Source organism: Raphanus sativus, chromosome 5 (assembly GCF_000801105.2).
Source record: "Raphanus sativus cultivar WK10039 chromosome 5, ASM80110v3, whole genome shotgun sequence".
In the NCBI taxonomy this organism is placed as follows: domain Eukaryota; kingdom Viridiplantae; phylum Streptophyta; class Magnoliopsida; order Brassicales; family Brassicaceae; genus Raphanus; species Raphanus sativus.
Genome location: NC_079515.1, coordinates 38,486,954 through 38,513,061, shown reverse-complemented (window position 1 = coordinate 38,513,061; position 26,108 = coordinate 38,486,954). Strand labels below are relative to the sequence as shown.

General features: G+C 34.6%; 6 protein-coding genes and 1 long non-coding RNA gene across 9 annotated transcripts; 4 read left to right on the top strand and 3 right to left on the bottom strand.

The window, feature by feature from the left end:
* Positions 1–2,013: 2,013 nt before the first annotated feature.
* On the top strand, positions 2,014–3,594 carry LOC108856552 (F-box protein At3g07870). The gene has a single exon (XM_018630384.2). It carries the CDS (start codon positions 2,133–2,135, stop codon positions 3,363–3,365), a length of 1,233 nt encoding a protein of 410 aa, XP_018485886.1. The 5' UTR covers positions 2,014–2,132; the 3' UTR covers positions 3,366–3,594.
* A 1,818-nt stretch (positions 3,595–5,412) lies between these two features.
* Positions 5,413–7,211, top strand: LOC108856699 (rho GDP-dissociation inhibitor 1). Its single transcript, XM_018630563.2, has 5 exons — positions 5,413–5,910; positions 5,995–6,061; positions 6,258–6,476; positions 6,566–6,690; positions 6,797–7,211. The coding sequence occupies exons 1-5, from the start codon at positions 5,674–5,676 to the stop codon at positions 6,872–6,874; spliced, it is 726 nt and encodes a 241-aa protein (XP_018486065.1). The 5' UTR covers positions 5,413–5,673; the 3' UTR covers positions 6,875–7,211.
* A 263-nt stretch (positions 7,212–7,474) lies between these two features.
* Positions 7,475–9,865, bottom strand: LOC108856795 (uncharacterized). The gene is made up of 7 exons (XM_018630681.2): positions 9,226–9,865; positions 8,739–8,855; positions 8,468–8,646; positions 8,285–8,378; positions 8,124–8,201; positions 7,941–8,042; positions 7,475–7,856 (listed from the first exon to the last, which is right to left on the bottom strand). Exons 1-7 carry the CDS (start codon positions 9,718–9,720, stop codon positions 7,716–7,718), a joined length of 1,206 nt encoding a protein of 401 aa, XP_018486183.1. The 5' UTR covers positions 9,721–9,865; the 3' UTR covers positions 7,475–7,715.
* A 2,647-nt stretch (positions 9,866–12,512) lies between these two features.
* On the bottom strand, positions 12,513–13,960 carry LOC130512520 (uncharacterized). Of its 2 annotated transcripts, none has more exons than XR_008946056.1 (2): positions 13,015–13,960; positions 12,513–12,903 (listed from the first exon to the last, which is right to left on the bottom strand). It is a non-coding gene; the product is annotated as an uncharacterized LOC130512520 (long non-coding RNA). The 2 variants fall into 2 exon arrangements; XR_008946057.1 differs by having other exon boundaries at positions 13,019–13,960.
* Positions 13,961–14,683: 723 nt separating this feature from the next.
* On the bottom strand, positions 14,684–15,658 carry LOC108859539 (uncharacterized). Its single transcript, XM_018633444.2, has 3 exons — positions 15,495–15,658; positions 15,363–15,400; positions 14,684–14,968 (listed from the first exon to the last, which is right to left on the bottom strand). The coding sequence occupies exons 1-3, from the start codon at positions 15,649–15,651 to the stop codon at positions 14,861–14,863; spliced, it is 303 nt and encodes a 100-aa protein (XP_018488946.1). The 5' UTR covers positions 15,652–15,658; the 3' UTR covers positions 14,684–14,860.
* A 1,911-nt stretch (positions 15,659–17,569) lies between these two features.
* On the top strand, positions 17,570–20,264 carry LOC108861322 (probable ADP-ribosylation factor GTPase-activating protein AGD11). Its single transcript, XM_018635162.2, has 9 exons — positions 17,570–18,065; positions 18,141–18,227; positions 18,309–18,393; positions 18,482–18,557; positions 18,640–18,803; positions 18,883–19,087; positions 19,174–19,290; positions 19,372–19,467; positions 19,842–20,264. Exons 1-9 carry the CDS (start codon positions 17,981–17,983, stop codon positions 20,121–20,123), a joined length of 1,197 nt encoding a protein of 398 aa, XP_018490664.1. The 5' UTR covers positions 17,570–17,980; the 3' UTR covers positions 20,124–20,264.
* An 807-nt stretch (positions 20,265–21,071) lies between these two features.
* Positions 21,072–24,549, top strand: LOC108861540 (phosphatidylinositol 4-phosphate 5-kinase 6-like). Of its 2 annotated transcripts, XM_018635423.2 has the most exons (8): positions 21,073–22,314; positions 22,384–22,551; positions 22,627–22,792; positions 22,859–22,975; positions 23,070–23,263; positions 23,360–23,490; positions 23,843–23,912; positions 24,013–24,549. In XM_018635423.2, the coding sequence occupies exons 1-8, from the start codon at positions 21,284–21,286 to the stop codon at positions 24,299–24,301; spliced, it is 2,166 nt and encodes a 721-aa protein (XP_018490925.2). In that variant the 5' UTR covers positions 21,073–21,283; the 3' UTR covers positions 24,302–24,549. The 2 variants fall into 2 exon arrangements, with proteins under 2 accessions (XP_056867306.1, XP_018490925.2); XM_057011326.1 differs by having other exon boundaries at positions 21,072–22,314; positions 22,627–22,975.
* The last annotated feature ends 1,559 nt before the right edge of the window (positions 24,550–26,108 follow it).

Here is a 26,108-nt window from a genome sequence, read left to right as displayed (position 1 = left end):
TGTCGTTAAGTCATATGTTACAAACTTCTCGATTCTTACTGTATTGATAAATAAATGTAGTGGAACTGTGGAAATGTAGCAATTGTAAATGAAGAGAATATATTGCTTTATAACATCAAGATTTCTAAAAACTAGGACTGAAAACTAAAATGTAAACATTTATGACTTCCAAAATCTTGTCTCAGTCCATTATACTCTACACATTAATTACACATACTTGTATGAGGATTGATGTCCGGACCACTCTTAGGAAATTCTCCATACACCGAACTATAGACTGGGATGCACCATAGATAATAGTAACAATAAGAATCTAGGTCAATCACGCAATTGATGATGGCGAATTCGATTCTTGTAAAAAAGAAAGATTAAAAGTTCCTCTCAAAGTCAACACATTAAGAATAGACATCTTGTCTTGAATTGCGTAAATTTTAAAACGAAAAACATATACGGGCCTACGAATATCAATTCTCCGATGCTACATCATATAATTACAGCCTAAAGACAACAAAATAATAGTATCAAGTGTTTGGAATAACCAAAGTGGTGGGAAACTTGTGCACCTCTTGCTAAACCTTACTTTATAGCCTTTGAAGAACACTCACGGCACAACTGCCCCACCCACCATTTCGTTTTTTACTTTCTTATTTCTCTATCTTTGATTAGAAAAGCAACAATTATTTAGCTAAACACTACCAAGATATAGTCATGAAACTCTCTTAAATATTTTAATCTCAATGAGTGTTGTACTTGGTGTATAATGAAACCGAGGGAAAATTATTTAAACACACATTTCACTTTTTAAGTTGTGATTCTACACCATATATCTTGTTAGGAACTTGTCTTAGAGTAACCCATTGGTTGATGTATTTAGGAGCATCATTATTGATAATATGTCAAGGGAGTTTCTTATAGAAAAATATTAAAGTAATATTTGATGTATGAAGTGTGAACACAAAGTTTCATTATTTTAGTGGTGAATTTCTAAAAGCTTGACAAACATTTTTGATATTACTTTTTTATATTTCTTATCTAATGAATTAACATTTTCTGAGTGGAAATTCTAGTTATTCTCACCCTAAAGTTTCTCAAAAAAAATGTAAGTCTGAATTTCTCAAGTTTTGAAAGGATTCATCAAATAATAAAATCATGTATTCACACTTGAATGATCAAATATTTACATTAATAGCTGATGAAAAATTCATTTGAAAGATTACCGAAGTTACTGCTCTAATTAACTTTTAGGTGATCTTGGAACGTCTCTGATTCAAATCAACAGATCGCCATTATACAATACAAGCGTAGACAACTACAAATCACTATGGAGATGATACTGTAGTGAACTCTGTTTCAATGTATAAAAAAAAACTATCTTGATCCACTCTTAATCTAACTTATGTTTACACGTTGATTATGTCTAAAACCCAGCAATTCAAATAGACATACTTAAATATCTCTGTCTTAAAAAATAATTTTGATCTAGATGCTTATCTCACCCATGATTAACTTATATATATCCACAAAATATTAATTATATTTTCTGAAAGAGAAAAGTCCAGCATGAATATGATCTACATCACACACAAACTCTCCAATTCCTATTACAACTTGTGTATATATATTTATATATCTCAACGTTTAAAAGAAAAAGCACTAAACTAGAAATTGGAAATAGACAAAATATATTAAATAAAAAGGGTATGACCAGTAAACAATTTGATTTACTGTTGGACCTTTTATAAAACAAAGTTAGATGATAAAAAGTAAAAGGAAAGAGAGATGCAAAAGAGAGGACTTCTGCATGAGTTGGCAACTTCAGTTTTTGTTCTTATTATTAAAGTCTTTAAAGTAAACCTAATTAAAAAAAACGTAAGTGTTGCTCTGTCATCATCATCACACTTTCCCCCTCCCTTTTGTTTTCTTCTTCGTTTTCTTTATTCTCTTTTGACAATCCGTAACTCCAAATCTCATCCTACGGTCTAGAAAATTTAAACTTTTTCCACGATAGAATTATTATTATGTGATGCCCATTCAACGTAACCCCTCAGTTTCCTCATCATCTTCCCTCCTCTCTCTCTCTCCATCTCAATATATCAAACTCTTGTTGCTTCTGTTGTTTCTCTTCTTCATCCATGGCTTCAGAGAACAGTTTCAAGAAGAGAAAGATCACCACCGTGGAAGACTGTGGAGGACTTTTAGAATCCCTTCCCGGAGATATCCTCACCGACATATTCTCTCGCCTTCCCATCTCCTCCTTAGCTAAGCTTATGTTCGTTTGCAGATCTTGGAGATCCATTTTGACGACACAACACGGTCTTGTCTCTTCATCTTGTTCTTCCGACAAGAAGCCATGTCTTCTCCTTCACTGCGATTCACCAATACGCAACGGTCTCCACTTCTTGGACTTATCAGAAGAAGAGAAACGTATCAAGACCAAGAAGTTCACCTTAAGATTCGCATCTTCCATGCCTGAGTTCGACGTGGTAGGTTCTTGCAACGGTTTGCTCTGTTTGTCTGATTCTCTTTATAACGATTCTCTCTACCTCTACAACCCTTTCACTACAAACTCCTTAGAGCTTCCCGAGTGTTCCAACAAGTACCACGATCAAGAACTCGTCTTCGGCTTTGGATTCCATCAAAAGACAAAGGAGTACAAAGTTGTGAAGATAGTTTACTTCAGAGGTAGTACTAGTAGTGCCTACAGAGGTCGTGGTCGGATCCAATACAAGCAATCAGAGGTTCAGATCTTAACGTTACCAACAAGAAGAGATCAATCTTTATCTTGGAGGAGCTTAGGGAAAGCTCCTTACAAGTTTATGAAACGTCCCACGGAGGCTTTAGTCAACGGGAGGTTACATTTTGTTACAAGGCCACGAAGGCACGTGCCTGATCGTAAGTTTGTATCATTTGATCTTGAAGATGAAGAGTTTAGAGAGATTCCTAAACCGGATTGCGGTGGGCTAAACCGGATCAACCATAGGCTAGTGAACCTTAAAGGGTGTCTTTGTGCGGTTGTTTATGGAAACTATGGGAAGTTAGATATATGGGTTATGAAGAATTATGGAGTAAAGGAGTCTTGGGGTAAAGAGTATAGCATTGGGACTTACGTGCCAAAGGGGCTAAAGCAGAGTTTGGACCGACCAATGTGGATTTGGAAGAACGCTGAGAATGGTAAAGTGGTTAGGGTTTTGTGTGTGTTGGAGAATGGTGAGATCTTGTTGGAGTATAAGAGTAGGGTTCTTGTGTCATATGATCCAAAATTGGGTAAGTTCAAAGATCTTCTTGTCCATGGTATGCCTAATTGGTTTCACACTGTTGTTCATGTTGGAACATTATCTTGGCTTGATACACCACTTGATTTATGAAACTTTTTAAAAAGAAAATTCTTCATTTTAATTATTTTCATATAATATTCCATTTATAGTCTTAAGTAATGTTGTAAATTATGAGTCATCTTCTTTCCTCCTTCCAAGTTATTGCTTCGTTTCTGGTACATGTACTATTTGTTGGTTTTTTCATGTTTTTTTTTGGTTTCATGTAGATATGGTTTCATAAATCTACTGGTAAATATATATGAAGAAATTTGTGCCACTAGTCAGTTTTATGGCTTTTTATTTTGCGCCTTTACTATATGTTATTTTGCAATATATTTGAATGAAACAAAGAGTATACAATTGTTAAACCAAAATATACAATTCATAAGCATGCTGCATGCATGTGACCAACTATGTAACATTAGTTGCAGAAATGGTTAATTGAGCTTAACTAACGTTCCACGACAGCCACGAGGGCCTCATTTTTCACGACTTGTAACCGTCGTCGTCCATTCTATTATGTCTTAATATTTTGTGTTTGTTTAATAAACTTCTACTATATATTATCGAATACAGTACAATCATAAAATTTGTATGCTGGATCAGGATCAGTACGTGAGCCATCCATGAAAAGAATCTCGCAGCATATACTTAGATCCATGGAGTTCACAACAAGAAAATAAAGGCACGACGATAAAGCAAAATTTAAAGAACTCTCATACAAAAGAAGCTTTCGCAAATCACGCAAACCATATAATTCAATAAAAAGAAAAATTGTGCATATAAATATAGATAACTATAGCGACTCTCGATCTGAATATTAAACCCATGTGGAAAGATTCCTTATCGTCTGAAAATAAAATGAAAACTCTATACATCTTAAGATCTAAACATCATATTTTATAGGAAAAAACATGCATCTAGAACTTTCTTTGTAGAAATTGAAGTCTTCATTATCTCGGAATTATTACATAGTATTATTTTTCAGATGATGGCTAACTTAATTAATGTATCATATCAAGTTACGATGTCAACGACCGAAAATAATTTGCACATCGTGAGTTTTTTTAAAGGTCATCAGGAAATGATTACCGTGGGATAAACATATATCGTTTTCGATTTTTAAAATATTGGAGTGTATATTATAGGCTACCATCATTTTACTATACCTGGGTTAATCTGCGAACATATGAAAGTGACAACAGAAAAGGCTTGCTAACAATCACGTATACAAAAGATACGTCGACTAGCTAGTGTGGAAGGCCGGCCATTTTCAAAAGGCCGCAATGACCATTTTTCTTGCTCACCAGTAACCACAAATAGTCTCTAGAGTATGCATTTTTTTCCTCTAGTTCTGAAATTTTGCTAAGAAGAAAAAAATCTGAAAGTTCCATATTCAGAAACAGCCGTAATACCCTTTTGGTCCAAAATTTCCATGCTCAAATTAATCAACATGCATAATATAAGTGACAACATTTTTTTAACACCACTTTCATTAATACTTAAAATTAAAACTACAGTTTGAAGAAGAAATAATCTAGCTCTACAAGCTATTCCATAAGACAATAGAACATAAATGATAGATGCAGAAAAATCTTTAGGAAAAAAGGGATCGTAAACTCAAACTCAGAGTACAACTCAAATGCGTTGAACCAAAAATCCATGGTACTATAGCCGAAAGGTAGAAACAATACAACATATTCAAACAAACTAGTACAACTTAACAAAAGAACAAACAAACTATAGTACATGATTCTGACAAGGCATAGTCTATTACTATTACATTGCATAGTAAGACAGAAATGTGTGTGAAAAAAACTGCTAGGTTAATAAGATGAATGTCCTTAACTATAATAAACAATGAGATATGTAGGCCTTAAAAACATCAAACATCTACAAAATCACAATGATCCAAAACAAAATCGAATGAATCTAATCGTTTTGTATATCGTTTGATTGCATAATCAAACCGGAAGAAATCGGCTAAATAACCAATACATTGGTTAAGATATACTAACTCGGACGAATAATATAATCCAAGTATCCAAACAATAACAACAGGTAATTAAAAAAAAACATAAGAGAGATTGGTCGTGTCGTGGCTCGAGGCTCGTTTCCTCTGCGCGTGGAACAAAAGTACAATCATACTTTTGTCGGAATTCTCGGTAGTGAGAGTAGTGACTCTCCACGATCTGTTCACTTTCTCTCTCCTATAACTCGGATCACCACATGACTCCATCTCCTCCTCCTCCTTCCTTTCCGTTGACACAGAACCAATCTCCCCAACTCCTCATTGTCTCTCATCTCTTCGTTTAGATCCCAAAAAAAAGGCAAAGACTTTGAGGGATTTAATTGATTGATGTCTTTGGTATCTGGAGCTGTATCGAGTTCCACCAGAGACATGGGAGGAGACGACGAAAGCACGTCGAGAACTCATCGTCACAACGATGGCACAGACGACGAGGGTGTTGAATCCTTGGGGAGGCAGATGAGCGAGTCTTCTATCTGCGCTACAGAGGATGAAGAAGAAGACGACGATTCCAAATTGCATTTGGGTCCTCAGTACACTATCAAAGAGCATCTCGAGAAGGATAAAGTTGCTTCCTTTTTTTTTTTCTCAAATTATATTTAATTATTTTTTTTTTAGAAGAATTCTCACTGCTGAATCTGAATTTTATAGGATGATGAGAGCTTAAGGAAGTGGAAGGAACAGCTCCTTGGAAGTGTTGATGTCACCAACATTGGAGGTTTGTATAAAAAAATGCAAACTTTATAATAATATAAATAATTATAATAATCTTGGAAATGATTGTTAGATCAGACTCTGGATCTTGACATCTCTATGTTTATGTTCTTGCTTGATTATACATTTTTCAGTGATTGTGTTGTTGCATGCATATACAACGTTTTAGATTCTACATTTGTCTTTTTAAATATCTGCAGAGACTCTTGACCCTGAAGTGAAGATCATTAGCCTGGCCATCTTATCCCCTGGAAGACCAGATATTGTACTTATGGTTCCGGAGAATGGGAATCCAAAGGGAATGTGGTTCACTTTGAAAGAAGGGAGCAAGTACTGTTTGAAATTCACGTTTCACGTTAACAACAACATTGTCTCTGGTCTTAGGTACACCAATACTGTTTGGAAGACCGGTGTTAAAGGTAATAAATAGAAAACAACAACTTACAAGTTTGCCTTAGGTTCTCTTAATTGTTTAAATGTGATCCAATTTTTTTTTCTGTGGATTCAGTGGATAGAACAAAGGAAATGCTTGGAACCTTTAGTCCTCAGTTGGAGCCATACAACCACGTGATGCCGGAAGAGACCACTCCTTCTGGCTTGTTTGCTCGAGGATCATATTCTGCAAGAACTAAGGTACAGATAGTGACATTCGTTTCAGAATCTAACTCTGTTATTAGTCAGATTGATTTATTCTTTGGTGGTGTTGATTACTTAACTTTTGCCAAAAATCTTGTTTCAGTTTCTTGATGATGATAATAAGTGCTACTTGGAGATCAACTACAGCTTCGACATCCGTAAAGAATGGCCTGCGGTTTGAAAACTTCGAGAACAAGTTATCATGAGATGATGTGTTGTCAGTAGAAGTTGCGTTTGTTTTACTCCTTCTTTTCATCGTTGAACATAGTATTGTTTTTTCTTTTTTCTTTTTTATTTCCGATCATCATGGTAGAACAAGAGCGACATTTACTTCCTCTTTGATCTTGATTTTGTCTAGTTTCTCAAGTCCAACTCTCCTGCTTCTTAACATGTGTTTGATGATATGATTGTGTAATACTCATATCCTAAGATGTAAAATGAGTAATTGTCTCAGTCAAAAGCTGAAAAGATGGAAGTTACAAAGACAAAGTTCAAGAGAATGATATTTTATTTATTTATTTGAAATTGGAAGATTGATTCACATATTTTGAATTTCAGTTCGCACTACAATTATTCAAAACACGCAAACTCCAAACTTGAACTGCTGCAAAGTTTAATATATATATATATATACTATATTAATTTTAATATCACATCAGGTCTTATCCTCATGGCTCATATGTCACTTTCTTTATCATGTGAAGTCTTATCCTCATGGCTAATAAGAAACAGTATTGATTGAGAACAACACTTTGCTAATGAGGCAAAGAAGATTTGAAAGTGAATCTAAGAGAAAACATGATTATTATCACAAAGAGGGAGGGTTACAAAGCAAAGGCAAGGAACACCTCTTTGGAAAGTGAAGAAACTTTGACATTTACCATCACAGAAAATGGATAATCTTGGTCTTTTGTTTTGCTCTCAAAGTAAAAAAAAAATCCTATTTATTTACTTGTACAGAAGGAAAACAAGAGGGGTAAAGTAAATAAAGTAACCATTGGACTCCCTCCTTGCTGTACACTTTATGTGTTCTTACCACTTTCTTTAAGAGAGTTGAGTCTCCGGTGTCTCTGGTCGAGCTCTGCCATCACCGCTGGTTCCTGCTTCTTCCTCTGCTTAGATATTGTGTTGGTTGTCATGGATCCGATTTTCTCAAACGCCACCTGAACAAAAGATAATAATAAATTAATCTTGAACATTTGAACTAGTTTCTTTTTTTCTTTAGGATTAGGAATATGGCTTTTTACCGTTAGCAACTCATCAGGGTCAAAGAGCTGGTGAGAGGTAGTCTGTATTATGTTGATTACATCACCGACCTGGTGTGTCATAAGCAGCTCGTTTTCCTTCATCTGCAAATGAAAAAGAGATCTGTGAGATGGAACTTACTCTCAAGGAGGAAAATGTTATCAAAAGGAAGAGAAGTAAGGAACCTTGAATATTGCTAAAGCTGCATGGAAAAGAACCTTTGCTCCTTCATAGAAAAGTACATCCCATACTCGTAGAGTTGTCTGCAAACCCAAAAAAAATATTCTCTATGTAACTAACAAAAGCAAGCTTATAAAGCCAAAGAATCCAAATGATGTATAAGAACCTCAGAAGGCAAGCTTTTCGAAAAGAGGCATAGAAACCACTCTGTGGCTACAAGGGAAACATCAAACCCCATATTGTCAAGATGAGTAGCTATTCTGCAAAATAAACGTAATGTGTTTCTTTTTCCATGAGTGATTTTCTTGATCAAGACAATTTGATCAAGAGCCAGGAAAGACATACATACCGAGGACACTTTTGGGCGAGCAAATCTTTGAAAACACGCTGCTCAACATGGCAACCAGACAAGTTGGTTGTGTAGCAGTCACGGACTAATACGTTTTCCAAAAGAACTGCTAGCATCCAGAACGCGTCTTCTTCTGTCTTCATCACAAGTAGTAGTAACGCTGCAACATAGTTTAAGCCCTGCAACAAGAAGAAAACAACACTCGAGTAAGATTACAAAACTCATATGAATAGAGAGAATGGAGATCCGGAACAGGATATATAGTGTGTACCTGGCAATAACCAACATCAGAATCTCGAAATGAATACCCAACAAGCACACGTCTTAGAGCAGCATGACCCTCTGGAGTATCCAACCATGGATGGCCAGGAAAAGTCCGTGGCAAATCCTGCAAAAATGGAGACACAATGTCAAAAGCCAATGATTAGAAAGATCCAAAGAGATTGCACTATAATATTATCACATAGTCTCAAATGATCAGGGCAGTCCCTGAGCCAAGTCTGATGAAACATTCGCCTCAAATCCTCCGAAATTTTTCGAAAAAAATTACATTGATATAAGCCCCTAAATTTGTAAAAGAAATTTTTTTCGGTCCCTAAATTATTGAATTCCCTATTGACTCGTCTACAGCCCCGACAGGGCCGGCCCTGCAAATGACCATCAATCAAACAGTGATAGCAGAAGAAAGACACTGCTACAAAGTTGCCTAAACACAAGAACGAACAACGGACCAAGAACAATCCTAAAACCAAACTCACATGATCGATCTGCCGCGTAGCAGGCGTGACCATCCCATCAACAGCCTTAGTCAAATCACCGTAATAACTCTCCGGGACAGTAGACTTCTTCTTAGCAGCACCGGAGAGAGAGAACCAAACCTTAGGCCTCAGCACGGGAGGTATCCCTTTCCTAATCAACCTCTTCAACGTGATGGCATTACTCAAAGCCGAGATCTTCAGAGACGTCTTCAGCGCGATACCGACGTCACCGACCAAGAGAATATCAGGCTGGAGATACCAGTTAGCTCCTTTGCTCGCTTCGAGAGCCCACCAGACTCTCCCTTGGCTCCTCACTTTCTCCCTCACTTCGTTCAAGACGTTGACGTCGTCCACGTTTCCTTCTACTGTGAAACCGTATAGGTCTTGGAACTTGACGACGATGTTGGCTCGTCGGGCGTGGATGCTGGGGCGGAGGATCGGGATTTGGGATTGGAGCTCCGTTGCTATGTCTCTTTTGCTTTGGATTCCGAACATTTTAGGAGGATCTTGTCTGATTTTTTTCTCGTCAGTTTCGGACCAATCACGAACATGTCAATTAAAATAAAACAGAGGATGGTACAGAGGAAATGAAAAGGAAGGTCCTTTTCTTTCTTGGATTTAAATATTTTTTTTATTAAATATTTTTTAATGTTGTCACGTTCTGCTCCAATAATTTTGATTTTTTTTTGTGAACTAAAAAAATCAGAAGCAAAAGATGGAGATTAACTCCATTTGCCCTTCTCAGAAAAAAACCATTCTCTTTATCCTCTTTCTTTGCTTACTACCCCTTTGTGGACCCCATTACCAATACAAATACTAAATTAACCTTTCATTTCTTTAATATATTTCTTCCACCTCATTAACTCATTTATTTTTTTAATTAAATAAATCAACTACATCCAAAAACAAAGATGGCCCACATAATTAATCTTAACCAATCATATCCAAGCTGTCTCACACTTCTTTCTTCCTATTTTCTCTACCATCGTGGAAGCTCATCTTCCTCATTCTCCATTGATAATTTTGAAGCCTGAAAAAGAAGCAATTCTTGTCTGTTTTCGATGATTTTTTTTTCTCGAATAGCATTTAAATATTGTTTACATCATAGGTAACATTAAAAAGGTAAAAATTAATGAAAATTTAGAGAAATTAAAAACGATTTTGAAAACTGTATTTATGGATTTCGGATATATTTTATATTTTTCAGATAATTTTTTTACTGGAATACTATTAAAAAGATGGATATATCTCGGCAAGAGTAAAAAATAAGATTCGATGCAAATTATAGATATTATAAAATAATAAATATATTGTTAACATATAAATTTAAATATTTTGTAGTTTACGTTTTGTATTGTTTATTTTATTATTGATGTCTTACTTTGTTAACTAAAGAAATTTATAGTTTTGCACGGAGAATATATATAGTAGGTGATTTCATTAAGGGTATTGGTTTCAAAACATTCGAAATCTATGGACTTTACCAATTTTGTAGTAGTATTGTAGTGAATTAGTATTAGTAGAGAAATGATTGATGTCATCATTGTAAAAATGGGGGCAGGAGAGGTATGGGATCTTGGATTGAATGTGGAAGTGGTTCAAACTATTTGAACGTGAAAATTTATTATGTTTTCATTGGGTGTAATTTGGACTACTAGAATTACTGGTTTTATTGTGTATAACTCAGATTACTAGAATTATTGGGTTTATTGATTGTAACATGGCATACTAGAATTACTGGGTTTTATTATGTGTAATCCAAAATTCCTATATATTGCAAGTAGTACGTATATTTAGTATATAGAACTCATATATTATCTATTAGTAGATGATCTTTATAGTAAATAAGACTACTAAAACTATTTAGATGATTATTCTCTAAAGTTTTAGGAATATTTATCATTTTTCCAAAATGTTTCCTTAACTTTCATGATTGTTATGTGAATGGTAAAGCTATATTAAGAAGAATCTATAAAAATACTTATTTCTGGTAAACTGTTTATGTAATACTCTTCCTTAATGAAATTTATTGTATAAAATCATCGGTTTTACTACAAAATATTTTATTTAGACATGGTTTTACTAATAAAACTTAAAATTTGTCAAAATATTACTATGCATAAGATAGTATTACTACTACCTTGAAGATTACCAAGAATTACTAAGTGTAATTAGAATATTGAATTTATGTATATAATGGTTACACGTTTCACACGAATATTTTTTAGTGATAGAAGGTGTAATGTGATATATTACCACAACTTAATAGTTAATATTTACTGACAAAATGTGTTTGTAGAAGATATACTTAATAATTTTTTCGGACATAATAAACTTAATAAAATAATTATTCTAACATGTCTTTTGCAACATATACAAATTTTAAACATTTAAATTTCAACTATCTCGAAGAAAATATTTGGAAATATTATCTTTTCATATTCGAAAAACTGATTTGTGCATAAAAAGTAAAAAAGTACAAGTGCATAGAGAGAGTAAAAACAGTTGAGAAAAATAAAAGAGTAAAAACAGTTTAAACTGCAGATTCAAAAGAAGGAATATGAAATGTACCAATGTATTATGATAACTAGAGAGAAGGAACTTACCTCTATACATCTATCTTATTAAAACAGAAACATTACGTTGGACCTAACATTTATTTTGTAAATTTTTAAATTAAATACACCTTATACTTTATAGTTAAACTTACATTAAATCATTAATGTTCATTTCTTTATACTACTATCCATGTTTCCAAACAATATACTTATTTCTTACTACTATCAATGTTTCCAAACAATATATTTTATACTACTATCAATGTTTCCAAACAATACAATAATTAATCTTAATATTTTATATCTATCATTTTCTCTTTAAAATTTTGTAGAAACATCATAATTTCATAAATTGCAAAATAATGAACTTTAAAATTTGGATTATAAGATTACAAATTATGAAACTATTATAATTTAAATCAAATTAGATTACATATTGGTCATCCATCAGTTCAATCGGTTAGTCTCGAATTTTAGTGATTGTTGTTAATATGAATATTTTAAAAACCTAAATTGAATTGTCAGATCTCCGGATTAACCGGTATAATCACAATCGGGTTGAATTTAGACACACTGATTTAAATGCAAAAATATTTTAAATACACTCTTTAAAAGTTACCAAAATATTTGTTAAGTTATTAGTAAAATTTTCATCGTAAAATATTCCGCGCTTCCAAAGCGCGGGTCATAATCTAGTTTTTTCAGTTAAAAGCTTAACACTCTCAGACATTAATCTCCATAAACATAGTTAACATTGAACTGGATTATTAATACAAAAAGACATATACACAACATTAAACAAAATAAAGCAGCTGCTCAATGCTCATTGAACAAAATAAAGCAGCAGTAGCTCTCAGACATTAAACTCCATAAACATAGCTTAACACTTCATTTTCGTCCAAACCCTATCATCCATTGTGTAAACATACATGTAATATAATCCAAACTGCACCTGCTCATTGATCATGTTATAAAATAAAGTCCAATTATTTACCAGCTTCCTTATATCACCACCAAAACAACCATGGTACCACTATCTCTTCCTCTGCCACCACTCTCTCCTCTACCACTGCTCATTCCAGTCTTCCACCACCACCGATCCACCACCACTGTTATCCACCTGAAAAAAAAGTCAAAGTCGTAACGTTTAATCATCATTCATGCCAGAAATAGATCAAATTGCCAAGAAAAACTCAAAATGCTAAAAAGGGAGCATTTTAAAAGTACTTACAAACCTACAGAAGTTCTGAAGAACATCAAAAAACCTATCAATGTCATCTTGATTCTGGTAGTTCTCAATCAACGTCATAACAAAACACTTGGAGGCATTGATCTCTTGACATATACAGAATCAAGATCTAAACAGAGAAATCAAAGCCCTTCTCACCGGCGAAATCGATGGTACTCTGGGGAAAGAGGATTTAATCACCGGCGAAATCGAATCTGACAACTTTTTGATGGACCCTAGCTTATGATTTTGAGCGAAGTGTTTCCAAATCAAACATGTCGCAAGCCGAGAACAGGAGAGACAGAGAGAGGCACGAAACCTGAGAAATGAGTCTAAAACGCAGCGTTTAGGTTTGGGAACCGGGTTGTACTCGTATGGATTTGGGTGGTCGGGTTTCTGTGGTCGGGTTATGTAATTATCTGATTTCATTAAGGTTGTAGATGTCTTTAACGCTGTTTTGTATTTAAAAATAAATGAAAAAGAAATTATATTTTATTGTTGGGAGAATTTAGAATTTTCTAAGAGTCAGAGGGGCATCTCGAGTTAAAGTCCGCAAAAGATGAAGAAGCCAAGAAGAAGAAATGATTTCCCCCCACCACCAACACCTCCCTCTGGTGAGGAACAGTGACACTAAAAATGGAAAAGAAGAGATAATAAAAATGAAAATCCAGAGGAGCTTTAAGTTGAATCCCGTGTCTATCGGTGTGTGTTGAGAAGAGAGCAGAATGTATGAAAGGGAGACGTTATCTTATCTATCCTCGAGTCGATCAAGGTCCACAAAACTTGCTTTGATTATTTACAATGTTTTTGATACTTGAGACGGCAAAAACGTGCTCAAGTCTTATGTATCTACTACTACTATGTGTATACATTGAATGAATACACAAACAAAGGTGTTACTTCATATGATAATGACATGTACATATTTATTATATCAGATTTGCTTAAAAGATACGTGAGTCCACGACTCCACTACCCTTTCCATAACTTTGCGTTTCAAAGTCTTATAACCAGTTTTTAATCCACCTCCCTATTCGTTCTAACAATATATAATATGTTTTTTCTTTTGTGGGGTGTATCAAGCCTCTGAATGAAATGCAACGTCTAGACGTTGATCTTCATGATCACATTCCAGATAGAGCAACTTGATATCTTTGTTATATCGTTGTAATCTGACGGCATATATATTAAGGGCATAGATATTACCGAGTGATCTCTACAACAAGCACGATACTGCGTTGCCCCTTGAAGTGATGTGTGCATGGAATCTCATGGAAGGAACATGAGCCATGCGATTCAGGTACACACTCTTAGTCTTAGGTTTGAAAGGTCAATTTCAGTGGCTGTGTTTACTTGCACATCCTCAAGGGAAGGGGTTGAATCAATCTTACAGGGTCACAGAGCCTATAGAAGTACACAAGAAGCTTATCACACACCAAACAAGAAGGCATATCCTCCCCCATACATTTGGAACACATCGATGACTGAAACAGGGTTTGAGAAGATGATAAGAAATTACACAGTCAATCTCTATGGCAGCCATAACTAAGTATAAGCAAAGCTGGAAGAGATGTTCCTGAGTGTCTGTGCAATAACCAAAATCCATTTCCACTATTTTAAAGCTTCTCCATTTCTTTTAACTCCACTCTCTAAGCTTTATTTTGAAACTAAGAAGCTTGTAAACATGATCTTTTCATTAACGAGATTGTTACATCATGCAAAAGAAACAAAACATCAAAACCCAAGAGATGATGATTCACCACAAAAAAAAACTTATTGAATTAAAAAAAAAAGATCAATGTCTTTCAGAAAAGAAACAAATCTTTCAACAGGGCACAAACTTAAAAGCTTATTTTCCACAGTGTATCAAACTGCCGGCACCTAGGAAAAGCCCAAAAATTGCTGCGCTCCCCATGGTCGTTTGCCCTATGTACCTTATCTTCATTAGCCCAGGGACCTGCACCAAAGAAGAACACCAAAAACTTATTTAATATGAAGCCCCCCACACGGTTATGAGGTTGTTTGCACAATTGCTTAAGCATATAGTGACAAGGGCATCATCATCTACTGACAATGTTTTCATTACAAGAGAATCCTTAAAAACACAACAACAAGAGCAATCTCAATCATAACTAAAGCGCCCAACTATCATCTTCTCTAGCTCAAAAAATAAACACAACAACAAGAGCAACCAATCATAACTGAAGCGTTTCACAGAAACAAAGATGCATAAGTCAATTAGTTAATGTCTCACTGTGAAGACACACAACATAAGGCCGAGCTCTCAGAAAAAGATTAAATTTTACCAAAAAAGAAACGATTTTTACAAAGCTTGAGGAAAAAGTAGTTACCTTGAATCTAATCGCCTCGTAAGTTCCATAGACAGCACCTGAGAGAGAGATTCAATTCACACAAGATTGTAATTTGTATCGCCGCAATTGGGATTTAGGGTTTCGTTTTCCTGAAGGGAGAGAAATGTTTACCTACAGCGCCGCCAACTGCGCCGCCGATGGCAGCTCCGGCAACGATTCTGGTTAAACAACTATCTTTCGCCATCTTTGCGGTGGTTGCTTCCCTCGCCTCCGCTTTTATGTTTTTTTCCTTTTTTTTTTGGACAATCGATTTTGCCTTTCGCATCATGGAGGACAAGCATGTTACATCGACTTCTTACAAAACCCAATCTAAACCGGCTTGATCTGACCGCTTTAACCCAGATCAGATCACTACTCGAGTGGATCTGACCCAACCCGGCATTTATTGTTTTCTCATTAATTAAAATTATTTCCCAATCTAACAATTTATATTTTAAAGAGTATCATTTTGTGTCATAAGATAATTTGATTGAATTATTTTTAGATATTGGTGAATAACTAAATTATGAAGTTTTTCATTTTTTATTGAAATTTTGTTTTTTTTTTTAAATATAAACTTTCAAATAACTTCACTTTTATTTGATTGATTGAATTATATCTAGTTTTATATGTTAAGTAATACTTTTTGAAGTGTATCAACTTTTAAATAATAGCTAAACAACCTACATGGTGAAACATATAAAGCATTATTATTGATTTAACGACCTGGTTTGCTACAAGAGTTAGTGATGGGTTAAATTGTTTAGTTTCAGTTTGCACTCAAACAAACTCTTAAAAAGTGTCACACTTGTTGTAAAAAAGTTTTTTTTTGATTTGAATAAATTTAACATTCTTAAAAAAAAACATATAAAGCAGTATTATTTATAGAGACTATACTACATTTAGTTGCAGAATTTATGAAACATAACTACTAGCAAATGTTTTGTTTTTAGGAATATCCTGTTTTGCGGCAGGCTTTATATAATCTTGTATTTATCATGTATCCAACATGCATTTGCTCCGGTTCTAATCTATCAGTATTAAAAAATATGAAAAAATGTTAATTTACATATGACAATGAAAACTTGTAGTGTATTATCATTGCGGCCAGCCCCAACTAAGAAATGAGGAGATGTTTTATAGAGAACCTACGTTGAAGAGAATTATCACAATGGAAGAATGTGAGAGTTTGTCATGGTGGATTATTATATATGTAATTTTGATGCATCTTTCTTTTATAGATATCAACATATGGGTTTCAGGTTGTGAAATTTTGCGCTGTGACGCTGGACTCTCAAGTGTCTTAAGGGAACTGCTTTCTTCAATACAAGTCATTCATTCAACTCTATATATATTGAATCTCAGATTAGAGAGATGAGGCAACTACTGATATCATCTATTGTCTTTATGTGTTTAATATTTGTCAAACACCTAAGCTGGGGCATGAATGATGAGGTCAAAAAGCTATGCAGCTTCGGGAAAACTAAAAAAAGACCAAGTTGTAGGGAGTTTGATTGGGCAACAAGTCATGGTATATATTAATAATAATCAGAAAGGTGAGGCAACTACTGCTTATGAGCAAATCAAAAGGACATGTCTAATTATAGAACTTGAGAACGTTGGATTTTTAAATATTTGTTCCACAACATGGAAAACACCAACTTGTTTTCCTGTCGTATATTTGACCAGAAAACTAGCAAATAATGCTTTTACAGTAAGTTAGGTACTGATCCAACACAAAATGTATATAATGCGGTGACTTTGGTAGTAATTCTCTATTAATAATCACAACCTTTAATTTGGGTTTGAAATGTGGTTTTAATTATGTTAGATGAATTTACAATCTAAAACCAATATATATATATATAATATAATACTTGTGATGTGTAAAATTATCCTTAGTATACTATTTTGAGATGATGGCTATTAATCTCAAAAGTTTTTAGCAAATATCGATGAGACCAATTTTAGATTGAATAATTATGGATATCATATTACTTTTAATCTATTTTTTAAAAACTAATCCATGATAAATAGATCAACCAATTTTTAATATATTAGTTAAGATCCATTCTAACTTGAACATCTGATGTAGAGATTTGTAAGTTTGTTTTGTTTTGTCTGCCCAAAAAAATAATTTGTGTCTTAATAATTGTTTTATGACGTGTCAATTACAATTTTGTTTCTCCTCTCCTCTCATCTCCGACCCACAGATAAAACAAAACCAGCTTATCCATCTCCTTGTCTGCATGATGATGCAATTTCTCAGACAATTTTCATCCAAAATTCCCATCCAAATTCTTTCGTAATTTTTTTTTCTTTTTTATTCTTTTAGGTTTTTTCCTCTCCAGTAGTCTCGTACCAAAGACAATTTGTTCCCCCTGTTCTGCAAAAAAAAAAAATACTGATTCTTAGAGTTTTAGTTTTTTCTCAAAGAAAATTTGAATTTTTTGAAGAAGGCTTTGAGGATTTGGATTTTCAAATTTGACCCTTGTTTCATATTCTCGATGAATCCCTTTTACAAAACTTTTCATTGGTGCAATTGTTTTGTTGTTTGACAAATGCAATGACTCTTCAGGGGATGTCGTGATATATCTTTCAGACAAAAATCTGTTTGAATGTCTCTGTCGTGTTCTCATTGCCTCGGCTCTAGTTCGAAAATGTCTGTCGGTCAAGAAAATGTCTATCCTGTCGAAGTTTCTGGTATCAAATTCAATATCCTTTTTTCAAGGCTTTTCCTATGAAAAACCTTTTAGAAAATGTTCGTTTTGTTTTTAGGGTCTCGTGCTTGCTTGTATGACCTTTTATGTTCAGATACACCAAGATGGACTCTTCAAATGGATTTGCAGACATCTTCTTCTTCTGGTAATACCTAAAAGATGACTGCCTCTACATTTATGCTAGTGGTAGTTGCAGACACTCTCATGTCACGTTTTACATTTTCAGATCCTCGAGATCGGTTGGAGAAGTTGCTGAAGCAACCTGGAAACAAATATTGTGCTGACTGTGGATCTCCTGAACCAAAATGGGTGTAAGTTGATTGATTGATTTAATTGCATTTGATAACCTGTTCATTTATTCTATTGATGGATTGAATAATTTCATTTGATGTTGTGTAGATCTTTGAGTCTTGGTGTATTCATCTGTATAAAGTGTTCTGGTGTACACAGAAGCCTTGGAGTTCATATATCAAAGGTATTTTCCTTCTCATCAACAGTTTCTCTGTATTTTTAATCTTTAAAGCCTTTTCAACGATTTGTGTTGGCGTTAATTACAGGTTTTATCAGTTAAGCTGGATGAGTGGACAGATGATCAAGTTGATATGCTCGTAGGGTACGGTGGAAACACTGCAGTGAACCAGAGATTCGAAGCTTGCAACATCGACCAGTTAAAAAAACCCAAACCAAATTCCATTAATGAGGAACGCAATGATTTCATCAGGTGGCATATTTTACTCAAAACTTTGTTATAGTGTCATGTACGTATAGTCATAACATTGTTCATTATCTTGAATCTGCAGGAAGAAATATGAGCTGCACCAGTTTATGGATCCAAAAGACAGTGCTTTGTTTCCTCATCAGCAGCCTAGCAGAGTAAATAATCCATCACCGTCTTTATGTTCTAATAGCCACCGTTCTGCGAAAAACCGTATTGGTCATGCTCTTAGGAACAGCTGGGGAAGAAGAGAATCTGATCACAAAGGCACAAAGAAGAGCAACTCTCTGGTAAACAACCAGTATACATATACATGCCATACATGTTTATGTAATGAATGTTGCTAATGTTAGTTATTGTGGGTATGTGTTTATAGGCAGGTATGGTTGAGTTTGTCGGATTGATTAAGGTTAATGTGGTTAAAGGAACAAACCTTGCGGTTCGAGATGTGATGACCAGTGATCCTTATGTCATCCTTTCTCTTGGCCAACAAGTAAGCTCTCTGGAAAAATGATATTTAGAACTAAACTATTTATGGAAACTAAACAGGGTCTGTTTCTTGATGTTGCCGAAGTCGGTGAAAACAAGGGTCATAAAGAACAGCTTGAATCCTGTGTGGAATGAGACATTGATGCTTTCGATACCTGAGCAGGTGCCTCCTCTCAAAGTGGTAAGTGCATATATGTTTTTGACTTATAGGTTCAAGAATAGTAACAGTTACATTAGTTGAGTATTCCTATAAGAGATGAGAGAATGATCGAACAAAGAAGGAAGATGTGGGAAAAGATATGGTACTAGGTTGAAGACAGAGGGAGCTCTGTGTACTGATCAACTCATTAGCTGAAGGGTCAAAAATCCTAACTGCTTGTTGTTTAACCGCTAACAAACTAGGTTAAACATTAGTACACCTTGGTCTGGTCCTAAGCATAGCGCGAGGAAACAAAACATTCGTTCTGACCCTTAATTTAAAAAAAAAAATAATATACATAGTTTAGTCATAATTTTTCTTTTAAAAGTTATCTAAAATGTTTATCTAAAATGCAGCTAGTTTACGACAAGGATAAGTTCACGACAGATGATTTCATGGGAGAGGCAGAGATAGACATAGAACCATTGGTGAGTGCAGCAATAGAGTACGAGACATCAACCATAAAAGAAACGAGGCGGCTGGGGAGTTGGCTGGCGTCCAAAGAGGATGAATCGGTGAGTGATGGAATAGTATCAAACGAAGAAGTGAAAGTGAAACAAGACATTTCACTAAGGCTTCAAAAAGTGGAGAGAGGGGTTCTTGAGATCCAGATTGAATGTCTTCCACTAACTCAATGATAAACACTTTCCTTTTCTCCCTCTTCTTTTTGATGTTGTTTATATTGACAGTGAAGAGATGCTACTTTCTTCTTGAACCACCTCAAAACCTATGTACAAAAACTCATTATTTGATTGATGATTAATCAATTCTTCAAAACCTATAGCAACTATAATGCAAACTAGCTTCAACGCGTCTTCCTTTAACAAGTATATAATAGAAAATATGTGTTTGATGTTTCAAGGCTTCAAGCTACCACGATTACCTGACTCAATTGATTCTTAATGGAAAATTAATCTCGTTTTATATGTTTCCATCACTGACGATTCACTACTTTTTTTTTCAAACATGTTATTTTTGTTTCAAACGTGTTATTAAACAAAACTAAGTGACTAATGAAGAAAATTTTAGTTTTTAAAATAATGTATTTCTAAACAACCTAAACATAAATTTATGTACTTGTAAAAAAATGATACATAATATTTAATTAGCAATACATAATATTTGACTACGATATATCAACAAAAAAAAGTTTTTAAAAAGAGAACGGATTCATGAGTTTAACCAGTAGGATTAGTTTAGTGGTATTTGAGAAAGTTTTGGCTTTAATATGGTCCGGATCGATTCCCACTAGCCACACATTTATGCATCCATTACTTTCGACTCATTTGAATGTCTAGAAAAAAATCTATCTGTGGGCTGTACTTCCACCCGGTGTTAGGTCAATGTTATTATTGACATGGGTTTAACCTTTTTTTACAAAAAAAAAAAAACAATTCATGAGGTCAAACCTCTTAAAAAGAAAAAAAAAACTTATAACCGTATGTATATCTTTTAGAAAAAGAAAAAAAAAGGAATAATAAATGACGTCAGCATTGACAAGGTAAGCACGTCGAGTCCCTCCAGATGTCTGGTTCGGTAATGGCTTCAGGAATGAAACGCGGAACTCCAATAAAACAACAATGGCAATTACCAAACTCTTCATTTTCTCACACCAATCAAAAACATCTCATTTCTATCTCTCCTCTCTCTATCTTCTTAGCTTTTACTACCTTCTTTTTTTTCCTACCTAGATCCTCCCATGGAGGAACGAATGAGAAGAAGACAAAGACATATCTGAAAACTAAACACACAAAACCAAACCAAAAAAAAAAAAACAAACAAAACGAGTTAACCAAAAATGTCGGTAGCACACGCAGATGACGCCGACGATTACAGCCGACCAGCGGGAGAAACATACCACGCCGAGAAAGCATTACCTAGCGGAGACTTCTACACAGGACAATGGAGAGACAGCCTCCCTCACGGTCACGGCAAATACCTTTGGACCGATGGTTGTATGTACGTCGGAGAATGGCACCGTGGCAAAACCATGGGGAAAGGCCGTTTTAGCTGGCCTAGCGGCGCGACCTACGAAGGCGATTTCAAGAACGGTTACATGGACGGCAAAGGCACTTACATCGACTCGTCCGGAGATTTGTACAGAGGATCGTGGGTGATGAATCTCCGACACGGTCAAGGAACCAAAAGCTACGTCAACGGGGACTGCTACGACGGAGAGTGGAGGAGAGGTTTGCAGGACGGACACGGGAGGTACCAGTGGAAGAACGAGAATCATTATATCGGTCAATGGAAGAACGGGACGATGAACGGTAACGGGACTATGATATGGAGCAACGGGAACCGTTACGACGGTTCTTGGGAAGACTCTGCTCCTAAAGGAAACGGCACGTTTCGTTGGTCGGATGGGAGTTTTTATGTCGGTGTTTGGAGTAAAGATCCTGAAGAACAGAACGGGACTTATTACCCGACCACCACGGCTTTAGGGAACTTCGAGTGGCAACCACAACAAGTGTTCTGCGTTGATTTGAGCGAGTGTGTGGTTTGTACTTGTCAGAGAATCCCGGTTTTGCCTTCTCAGAAGATGCCGGTTTGGTACGGTTCTTCTGAGCAGAGTAGTAGTGGAAACAGGACTAAGAGTAGTGCAAGCAGTGAGAGGCCGAGGAGGAGATCTGTCGATGGGAGGGTTAGTAATGGTGAAATGGAGTTGAGGAACAATGGTTCTGGTTATCTTCAGGTAGATGATACGGAGAGTAATAGATCATCACCATTAAGGCCTTTGAGAATACAGCCTGCTAAGAAACAAGGACAAACTATCTCTAAAGGACATAAGAACTATGACCTCATGCTTAACTTGCAGCTTGGGATTAGGTAAGTGCTTTTGTGATTGAATCTTTTGCTTTGTGTGTTTCTTTGATCATTGTTGTTTCTTTTTGTAAGACATTCTGTTGGAAGACCAGCTCCAGCTACTTCTCTTGATTTGAAGGCTTCGGCTTTTGATCCAAAGGAAAAACTTTGGACTAAGTTTCCATCTGAAGGATCTAAGTACACTCCTCCACACCAGTCTGTTGAGTTCAAATGGAAGGACTATTGTCCTGTGGTTTTCAGGTTAGAATCTGCCTTCTTTTGATTTATTTCTCTTGTGTTGGTACTTGAGAAAACTTATGAAAGTTGTGTATATAGGACTCTCCGGAAACTGTTTAATGTGGATGCAGCAGATTATATGTTATCGATATGTGGCAATGATGCGCTTAGGGAGCTATCATCTCCAGGGAAGAGTGGAAGCTTTTTCTACTTGACCAATGATGACGGCTACATGATCAAGACCATGAAAAAGGCTGAAACAAAGGCAAGTATCAGAATGAAGTTAAAACCTGTTTATCAAAATTTACTCATTTGTGTTTACTTGAAACAGGTTCTTATAAGGATGCTTCCAGCTTACTACAATCATGTAAGGGCATGTGAAAACACTCTAGTTACCAAGTTCTTTGGTCTTCACTGCGTGAAATTGACTGGCACTGCACAGAAAAAGGTCAACCACTGTTTTTGTAATTCATCTATGTGCATTGTTGTAATTAGCATTTTCAACTTTGGATGTAGTGATGGAAGTATACTTGTGCATGCAGGTTAGGTTTGTGATAATGGGGAATTTGTTCTGTACTGGTCACTCCATCCATAGGCGGTTTGACCTAAAAGGATCATCTCATGGCCGTCTTACAACCAAACCAGAGTCTGAAATCGATCCAAACACAACTCTTAAAGATCTGGATCTAAATTTCATATTCCGTTTGCAGAAGAATTGGTTCCAAGAATTCTGCAGGTGATTCATTCATTACCTATAATAACTCTTGTTATATACATCTCTTTCCACTTCTTCCATTAGTCACTAAGGTTCTAGCGTTTTTTCCGTTGGCAGGCAAGTGGACAAAGACTGTGAGTTCCTTGAACAAGAGAGGATAATGGATTATAGTCTTTTGGTTGGTCTTCACTTTCGAGAAGCATCCAAAGACTCTGCTACTCCTACTTCCGGTGCTAGAACCCCTACTGGTAAAATCTTATCTTAATTGTCAAATTTCCCGACCATATCCAATATATTTCTATATTTTTATTAAAATAGATAAACTATTATAGATGTAAATTTTGCTCTAGTATATACATTTATGATAGATGAATTTTATTTCTGAGGGAAAATATAAAGACATTATTTTTGTCTTTATATTTGGAAGAGAAATTACATTCTTCTATAATTTCTCTTTAAATAGAATAACTATGTTATACAAGCATACATTTGAAACCCATCTCTAATTAAATTTCTATATTTTAGAGAAAAACATATAAGGGTGTACTGAAAATATTCTAAAACTTGTATCTCTGAGGCAACTTTCTCTTGTTTGAGCAGGAAACCCTGATGGTGGAAACACTCGTCTCTCCCGAGCAGACATGGATCGGTTTCTTCTTGATGCCAGCAAGTAAAGAACTACAAACTTAATGGTTATACTTGCAATGTATGTGAAAACTGTAAATGGGGGTTCATAACACAAGTGTTCTTTCTTGAATGATTGTTTTCAGGTTAGCATCAATAAAACTAGGTATAAACATGCCTGCAAGAGTTGAAAGGACAATGAGAAGAAGTGACTGTGAGAATCAGCTTGTTGGGGAACCAACTGGTGAATTTTACGATGTGATTCTCTACTTTGGTGTTATAGACATTCTACAAGACTATGATATAAGCAAGAAGCTTGAACATGCATACAAATCAATGCAGTACGATCCAACTTCGATCTCAGCTGTTGATCCAAAACAATACTCTCGACGTTTTAAGGATTTCATCTTCAAGATCTTCGCAGAAGACACTTGAGACCAAGCTTCTAATTAACTTGCACATGCCCAACGCCCAACAAAGTTGAGGTTTCCTTTTTGTTAGAAATTTTGTTTATTTTCTTTATAGAAATATCTGTAAATTTTATTATTTAACCAAAATCTGTTCTAATAGGGGAAAATGATTCTTTTTGTAACTAAATTATGTTCAAAACTCTTGCCTTTTTTTCTTCTTGTTGATACTCTTTGTATTGTGTTTCTTTATACGTGAAAGAAAGGATGTGTACAGATGTTGACTTGTATTTCTTATTAACTTATCCCATCCAAGTTTATAATTTCATTGTTTTTTAGACAATGTTTCTATCTTTTTCAGATTATTATTTTTAGTTAGACGTGGTTATTTATGGTTTTCAAATTGATTATTATTACGTGAGAACAAGTTGACTATATAAGGTTTTTGATGATGCACATACTCGACAGGCTAAGCTAAAAGTCAATGCTAATGGTTTTCAATTTATTAAAGTAACTAGTTTACATAGGATTTTATACCTTTTGTTTATTTATTTGCAATCTTTACAATTGTATGTCGTCTGAAACAATCACGTGATTCACGTCCGGAAACAAGTTAAAAACATCTGCTTAATAGGTTAGTCTAAGTACTGTCTCCCTAAAAAAATAGTTGAATTTCCGTTTAGATATCCCCAGTCAATAAAAAGAAATCCATGTACTCTATGTAATGTGATTGCAGTATATCTCATGGATTCTAAGTAACTAAAGTGAAGGAACTTACTCCTTTCACAAGTTTACTTTCAAGAGATAAAAAAAGAGGAATTAAATGTTTCACTTTCAAGGCAGTTAACAAACACCTCCCTGTGACAAAAAAAAAACACCTCCAACCGGGTTGCCCGCCTATATATATATCATTTGTTCTACATAGGATCATATAGTTTATAAAATTATTTTTGAATCTAGTTCATGAAATTATTACAAATATAAAGTAGTGTGTCATTGTTTCTGGTTTTGCTTTATTTGATATCATCACCTAGCACAAACAAAGAGTATAGAGTGAAAAATAATGACACACGCCAAATCCCATTCCAATGCAAACAATTCAAACATTCTCTAACTTAACCTTTTGACATAATTTACCAATTATCCATCTTCTCTCTTTTCTGTTAGCTCTGCCCACTTTCTTTTCACTGTATCTTGATTCAAACTACGTACCAAACAGGCAAACACAACATGTTTAAAAGTAGTATCAAATTTGTGGTAAAATTAAAATCTTATGTACATGGATCATTAAAATTTAATCATGAAAAGTTTAAGTTTTTTGTATATATACAAAATCCATGTAATTCACTAAAGCACAACACAATAATAGATATCAACATTATTTAATTCGAAAATGTTAAATTTTGGTTTATCATAAACTTGTAATTTATGACTAATTGATAATAAGTTGTCCGGTCATAATAATTTATATGTTACTTAATTATCTTTTTGACTGTTTTAATAAAAATATGTTAAACTAATGTATACATGATTTGAATTATTTTTCTTCAACCCGAGGTTCAACAAAAATATAATTAAAAGAAAAAAGAAAGAGAAGATGAATAAAAGAAGAACCATTTTTCAGTAAAGAAACTATGTTACTTTTTGGAGAAGTTTTTTTTTATATTCAAAATATTTAAACTAATTGTTATCATAAAATTAGAATAAATTATTAATATAAAATTGGACAAATTCTTACATCATCCATAATGGTTTCAAGATTCAATATCTTTTTTTTCATCTTTAACATTCCACGTTGTCTTCTCTTTCTTATATTTCATCATTCAACATATATC

Excerpts from the sequence above, each read along its gene's own strand:
- LOC108856552 (XM_018630384.2), top strand. The coding sequence starts at position 2,133 with ATGGCTTCAGAGAACAGTTTCAAGAAGAGAAAGATCACCACCGTGGAA.
- LOC108856699 (XM_018630563.2), top strand. The coding sequence starts at position 5,674 with ATGTCTTTGGTATCTGGAGCTGTATCGAGTTCCACCAGAGACATGGGA. Across the intron at positions 6,062-6,257 it reads TGATGTCACCAACATTGGAG|AGACTCTTGACCCTGAAGTG; the intron begins GTTTGTATAAAA and ends AAATATCTGCAG. Across the intron at positions 6,691-6,796 it reads CATATTCTGCAAGAACTAAG|TTTCTTGATGATGATAATAA; the intron begins GTACAGATAGTG and ends ATCTTGTTTCAG.
- LOC108856795 (XM_018630681.2), bottom strand. The coding sequence starts at position 9,720 with ATGTTCGGAATCCAAAGCAAAAGAGACATAGCAACGGAGCTCCAATCC. Across the intron at positions 8,647-8,738 it reads CTGATGTTGGTTATTGCCAG|GGCTTAAACTATGTTGCAGC; the intron begins GTACACACTATA and ends TTCTTGTTGCAG. Across the intron at positions 7,857-7,940 it reads ACCCTGATGAGTTGCTAACG|GTGGCGTTTGAGAAAATCGG; the intron begins GTAAAAAGCCAT and ends TCTTTTGTTCAG.
- LOC108859539 (XM_018633444.2), bottom strand. The coding sequence starts at position 15,651 with ATGATGCGAAAGGCAAAATCGATTGTCCAAAAAAAAAAGGAAAAAAAC. Across the intron at positions 15,401-15,494 it reads CGCAGTTGGCGGCGCTGTAG|GTGCTGTCTATGGAACTTAC; the intron begins GTAAACATTTCT and ends TCTCTCTCTCAG. Across the intron at positions 14,969-15,362 it reads ACGAGGCGATTAGATTCAAG|GTCCCTGGGCTAATGAAGAT; the intron begins GTAACTACTTTT and ends TCTTTGGTGCAG.
- LOC108861322 (XM_018635162.2), top strand. The coding sequence starts at position 17,981 with ATGTCTCTGTCGTGTTCTCATTGCCTCGGCTCTAGTTCGAAAATGTCT. Across the intron at positions 18,066-18,140 it reads CTATCCTGTCGAAGTTTCTG|GGTCTCGTGCTTGCTTGTAT; the intron begins GTATCAAATTCA and ends TTTTGTTTTTAG. Across the intron at positions 18,394-18,481 it reads TCTCCTGAACCAAAATGGGT|ATCTTTGAGTCTTGGTGTAT; the intron begins GTAAGTTGATTG and ends GATGTTGTGTAG.
- LOC108861540 (XM_057011326.1), top strand. The coding sequence starts at position 21,284 with ATGTCGGTAGCACACGCAGATGACGCCGACGATTACAGCCGACCAGCG. Across the intron at positions 22,552-22,626 it reads TATTGTCCTGTGGTTTTCAG|GACTCTCCGGAAACTGTTTA; the intron begins GTTAGAATCTGC and ends TTGTGTATATAG. Across the intron at positions 23,491-23,842 it reads CGGTGCTAGAACCCCTACTG|GAAACCCTGATGGTGGAAAC; the intron begins GTAAAATCTTAT and ends TTGTTTGAGCAG.